Below are 6,170 nucleotides of genomic sequence, written 5' to 3'. Positions count from 1 at the left end.
GTTACACTTATTAAAAGTTTTAAAAATGAATAAAGATTAAAAAAAAAAAAAAGAAAAGAAATAGGGGGAAAAAATGTAAGCACCATATCACCAATGCTTTGCATATGACCTGAGGGAGGGAAACCAATAGCCCAGTTGCAATGCGATTAAATTTATCAACCTCAAAACTAAAGGGAAATTATTAGTCTCATAGGTTTCTCACAGGTTGTTGCTTGTGCTGTGCTTCTTGGGAGGAAAATATATTGCTTAGTTTCCTGAAAAAAAGCATCAATAAACTGTTCATAAGAACATAAGAGTTGCCATATTGGGACAGACAGAAGATCCATCAAGCCCAGCATCCTGTTTCCAGCAGTGGCCAATTCAAGTCACAAGTACCTGGCAAGATCCCAAAGAGAAAAACAGATTTTATGCTGCTTATCCTAGGAATAAGTTGGGGATTTGCCCATGTACCTCTGAATAATGGCTTATGGACCAACACATTCAGGAACTTTCAGGCTATTGACCCCAGAGCCCTCTCCAATGCTCCATCTCCTCAACTACTATATCACACAAGACTGTTAACGAAGCCATCCTCTCGTATAATACCATATCCTTTGCTCCTCCAAGCTCATGTCCTATTAGGCATGCCAAACCCCAACCCTGGTTCACCCACCGCATCTGCAACCTGTGCTCATGTGTCCGTTATGCTGAGCATCTCTGGTTTAAATCCTGTGTGCACGCCGACTTCATACACTTCAAATTCATGCTGACATCATTCTAGTCTGCCCTCTCGCTGGCCAAACAAAAATACTATATCCACTTAACCACTTCTCTTATCTGCAACCCTCACCATCTCTTTATCACACTAAACTCCCTACTCAAAGCACCCTCCTTGCTTATCCCCCCTTCAATTTCTCCCTAGACAATGGCAGAGTACTTCTACAATAAGACTCAAAAGATTCACCTTGAGCTCTCAACCAGGCTGCTACCCCTCCCCTCCCTCAATCTGCCCCTTCTACTAACCTCCCCGCAACACCTCCCTCCTTTTCTCTTTCTCTGAGATCACTGAGAAAAAAACCACACATCTTCTCACATCCTCCAAGCACACTACCTGCTCCTCCGATCTGATTCCCATTCACCTACTCAGTGCTCTCTCGCCTTCTGTTATCCCTCCTATCTATCACATCCTCAACCTATCTCTCTCCACTGCAACTGTCCCTGATGCCTTGAAACATGCTGTTGTCATACCCCTCCTCAAGAAACCCTCACCGGACCCCACATGTCCCTCCAACTATTACCCCATCTCCCTCCTCCCCTTCTCATCCAAGTTACTTGAATGTACTGTTCGCCGCTGTTGCCTGAACTTCCTCTCATCCCATGCTATTCTGGATGCATTCCATGGAAACTGCCCTTACTAAAATTGCCAATGATCTGTTCTTGGCCCGATCCAAAGGCCTCTATTCTATCCTCATCCTTCTCAATCTATCTGCTGCCTTTGATACTGTTGATCACCGCCTACTCCTTGATATGCTGTCCTTGTTGGGATTCCAGGGCTCTCTCCTATCCTAGTTTTCTTCCTATCTCTCCCTTCACACCTTCAGTGTATGCAATGGTGGTTCCTCCTCCACAGCCTTCCCACTATTGATTGGTGTACCTCAAAGCTCTGTCCTGGGACCACTCCTTTTCTCAATCTACACTTGCTCACTTGGAGCGCTGATCCATGGCTTCCAGTATCACCTTTATGCTGACGACGTCCAGATCTACCTCTCTGCACCAAATATCTCTACTGAAGCTCAGACCAGAGTCTCAGCCTGTCTGTTTCATATGGCCACCTGGATGTCTCACCATCATCTAAAACTGAATATGGCTAAAACAGAGCTGCTTATCTTCCCGCCGTAACCCACCTCTCCAATTCCCTCGTTCACTGTCTCTGTGGACAACACTCTCAACCTTCTTGTTTTGTCTGCTCGTAATCTCTGGGTCATCTTTGACTCCTTCACCGCCCAGATACAACATATCGCTAAAACCTGCCGCTTCTTCTTCTATAATATTACCAAAATCTGACCCTTCCTCTCTGAGCACACTACCACAACACTTATCCACACCCTCATCACCTCACGCTTAGACTATTGCAACTTGCTACTCTCAGGCCTTCCACTTAGCCATCTCGCTCCCCTCCAATCCGTCCAAAATTCGGTTGCACAACTCATATTCTGGGAGAGCTTCTATATTCACGTTAACCCTGTCCTAAAGTTACTTCATTGGTTAGCCATCCATTTCCAAATACAATTCAAACTCCACTTACTGACCTACAAATGCACTCACTCAGCTGCCCCTTACTATCTTTCTTCACGGTTTTATAAAAGGAGGAGGGGGTGTTAACTATATTTTATCATCTTTGTAAAACAATGTTTTGCCATGCTATGTTTGCCACCACTTTGTATAAATACACTTTATTATGTATGTAAACTTGTTCTGAGCTCTTCTGTGACAACAGATATAAAACCAAATAAATAAGTACTGACAGAACATAACATAAAGGTAATTTACGTTGCAGGAGAGTACAGGGATGATGATCAGTGTTTGGGTTCCAGCGGGTAGCACAGATACGTTTTACTGGGAATAACATTTGAATTTTTGCATGTGGTATAGTTTAGTTGAGCTTGGAGCGTTTGATAGGATTGGAGACTGTTTAAGTTATATTTTGGTGGCATTTGGGTTACTGTGGGAGTCTAAAACTTGCATGAAACCATGAACACAATTTAGTGAACAACAAGTTGGGTTAAAGAAACTGTTTTAACTGTGTAATGTGAGCTGCCATCTGGAATTATTTTGACTACAGGAGTATGAAAATATGTGAAACGACTTCTCAGCGAGTTCCTCTATTCACTGGAATGCCTTTTGTAAGATACAAACCAGTGAGCAGTCTATAAATTAAGACAACCCTTCCATGTAATATGTTCTCCAGCCTTACAGCAGTAGCTTTCTTGGAGTAAAGTCACCTTAATCCAATTAGGCGACAGGATGAAACAGTAATCTGCCATCTAGGTCCTCCGCTATCTCTTTCATGGGAGTAACACTGTGGAATAAGTTGAGTGGACCACTAAGAGCTCTTGTATATTTTCAAAAGTTTAAGAAACTTCTGAAGATTGCATTATTTGTAGAAGCATTTCAATAAATGTCTTTTCTGGGTTATGAATGTTTTTGTAGTGATACGCTGTCAAGTGCCGTAAAATATGGCTAATATGAAGGAACTGCTGTTATTGTTTGTATAATATGTGCTGTATGTTCCTTATTTTTTATATGAATGTTTGTTGTTGGTTTTATTTGTTTTTTTTTTGTAAAACCACCTAAGGCGGTTAAGAAATCTTGTAAATAAATAAATAATCCACAAACATATCAGTAAATATGGCTTCATTTCTTCTCTCTCTCATTCAGGGCATTTTTGTGCTTGGACTCCCATATGCACTTCTTCACAGTGGATCCAGTGGGCTGTTTCTCATTATCCTGGCTGCGGTGCTATGCCGCTATACAGGCAAGATCCTAATCGCTTGCTTATATGAAGAAAACGAAGACGGGCAACTCATAAGAGTGAGAGACACATATGAGGATGTCGCCAATGCCTCCTGCAAAGGGCTGTTTCCCAGCCTCGGTGGCACAGTTGTCAACGTGGCACAGCTAGTGGAACTCATGATGACATGCACCCTGTACCTGGTAGTGAGTGGGAATCTGCTCTCACATAGTTTTCCCTCTGCGCCAGTAACTGCAAAGACATGGTCTATTATTACATTCATAATCTTGCTACCTTGCGTGTTCATCAAAACCCTGAAGATTGTGTCTAAACTCAGCCTGCTTTGCTCCGTGGCCCATCTTTTTATCATTCTTATAGTGATGTCTTATTGTGTGACAGAAATGCACCGGTGGTCTTGGAGAGGGTTCAGGCTGCCCATGACATTTGAAAATTTCTTGGTCTCAGTTGGTGTGATCATTTTCAGCTATACTTCTCAAATATATCTTCCTGCCTTGGAAGGCAGCATGAAAAACAGAGGAGAGTTTGATTGTATGCTGACTTGGGCTCATGTTTTTGCATGCCTGCTTAAAACATCCTTTGCACTGACTGCATTCTTGACCTGGGGTGAACAAACAAAAGAAGTTATTAGTGACAATTTGCCGTCTTCTCTGGGAATGCTGGTGAACTTGTGCCTCTTAACCAAGGCCATTTTCTCTTATCCACTCCCCTTTTATGCAGCAACAGAGGTGATGCGTGCTTGTATGTTTGCTACTAATCATGTTTGTGACAGATCTCCCTTGTTTGCCATTGGTCTGAGAGGTGGTCTATTGGTTCTCACTCTTCTGTTGGCCTTATTTGTCCCCCATTTTGCACTCCTAATGGGTTTAACAGGCAGCGTGACAGGTGCAGCTATGACGCTTCTTCTTCCTTCACTTTTCCACCTAAAGCTGAAATGGAGGAAGTTGGCTTTCTGTGAAAAACTAGCAGATTTTTCTATTTTTATTTTGGGGGGTTTCTGTAGCATAGCAGGTATAATTTGCTCCATAGTAGGTCTATTTGAATCATTTGGAGGATAATAAAAATATTTCTATCCTAAGCAAATGTCATAGCTTCATAAAAAAAAAAAAACAACTACACTGTAAATATGACACATAAAAACAATTTTATAGGGTGCTGGTATAAAATAATATAGAAATTAAAATTAATTAAAACTAGTTTTTGATAACATAGTGAGGTCCTTTTATTAAGCAGTGCTAAAAAGTGGCCATTGCTATCCCGAGCACTGTCTTATGCATGCACTGAGGCCACTGGTATTGCGGCAGTAAAATAGCCCCATTTTCCTTTATTTCTACTAATGGCCATTTGCTAATTTCCCCATTAGCACATGAGTGCTTACCAACACCTATATTCTAGGCAGTAAGGGCTCATGTACTAATCCTGCACTAATTGGTTAGTGCGAGGGAGAAGCACATGTCAATCCCAAAACTACAACAGGACACCTGAGCACGCCCTGCGTTAAGCACATGTTAGTGTTTACTGCCGTTTAGTAAAAGGGTCCCAGCATTTGTTAGTTTATGACTTCAGTAAGTTCAGTAGTACCTAAGATTTCTATCCCGCAAATACCTTTCAGTTCTAGGCAGTTTACAAAAGAATTGGCCTGGGCATTCCCAGAGAGATTTCAAGGTTGATAGTTGGAAAAAGCATTAGGATCTGGGCAGTTGAGAAGGTTTAGTTAGATTAATTGACAAATTTTTTGAATAGCATGGTTTTCAGTTCTTTCCTGAAGGTTTTGTAGTTGGACGTTGTGGTCATCAGATTGGAGAGGTGGTGGTCTAGTCTTGCTGCTTGGGTTGCTAATAGTCCTTTATATAGTTTTTTGCTTTGTATGCCTTTGACTGGGGGATGGGTAAAATGTGCCTTTGTTCTCCTTGGTCTGGATGTGTTGTTCCTCATTAGGCGGTTGTTTAGATACTTGGTCCGTCTCCATTCAGGGCTTTGTATAGGATGCAGTAGAATTTGTATTGTAGGCGTGCTTGTACTGGGAGCCAGTGCAAGTCTTGGAACGCGTAGGTAATGTGGTCGTATTTCTTCAGCGAGTAAATCAGTCTGAGAGCTGTATTTTGTACTGTACTTTAGTGCAGTGTTTCTCGATTCGGTCCTGGAGTACCCCACTTGTCAGTCGGATTTTCGGGATATCCACAGTAAATGTGCATGAACTTGATTTGCATACATTGTCTCCATTATATGCAAATTTCTTTCATGCATATTCATTGTGGATATCCCAAAAACCTGACTGGCAAGGGAGTACTCCAGGACCAAGTTGAGAAACGCTGCTTTAGTGGTTCAGCTTTTCCAATTAAGAGCCAATGTAGTTTTCAGGAAAAAAAAAGTTGGCATCCAGTCCTAATCAAGATGACCTTCCATTATTATCTACATGCATAATGCAAGAAACCAAATGAAATCTAGCAATATCAACTGACCAATATTACATTTTGACCTGACTTGGAGGAAGCATGCCCTGGATCAGTAGCATGGAATGTTGCTGCTCTTTGGGTTTTTGACAGGTACTAGTGACCTGGATTGGCCACTGTGAGAATGGGCTTCTGGGCTTGATGGATCTTTGGTCTGGCCCAGTAAGGCTATTCTTATGGTCAGCATATCCTACAGAGTTTGAAATTGA

The 6,170-nt window shown here is 41.9% G+C and overlaps 1 protein-coding gene across 1 annotated transcript; it reads left to right on the top strand.

The window, feature by feature from the left end:
* The first annotated feature begins 3,387 nt into the window (after nt 1-3,387).
* LOC117357256 (vesicular inhibitory amino acid transporter-like) lies at nt 3,388-4,566 on the top strand. Its single transcript, XM_033937627.1, has one exon. The coding sequence runs from the start codon at nt 3,388-3,390 to the stop codon at nt 4,564-4,566; it is 1,179 nt and encodes a 392-aa protein (XP_033793518.1).
* The last annotated feature ends 1,604 nt before the right edge of the window (nt 4,567-6,170 follow it).

The sequence above is a fragment of the Geotrypetes seraphini genome, chromosome 3, assembly GCF_902459505.1.
Source record: "Geotrypetes seraphini chromosome 3, aGeoSer1.1, whole genome shotgun sequence".
In the NCBI taxonomy this organism is placed as follows: Eukaryota; Metazoa; Chordata; class Amphibia; order Gymnophiona; family Dermophiidae; genus Geotrypetes; species Geotrypetes seraphini.
This window is presented reverse-complemented; position numbering and strand designations above follow the sequence as displayed.

Excerpts from the sequence above, each read along its gene's own strand:
- LOC117357256 (XM_033937627.1), top strand. The coding sequence starts at position 3,388 with ATGGCTTCATTTCTTCTCTCTCTCATTCAGGGCATTTTTGTGCTTGGA.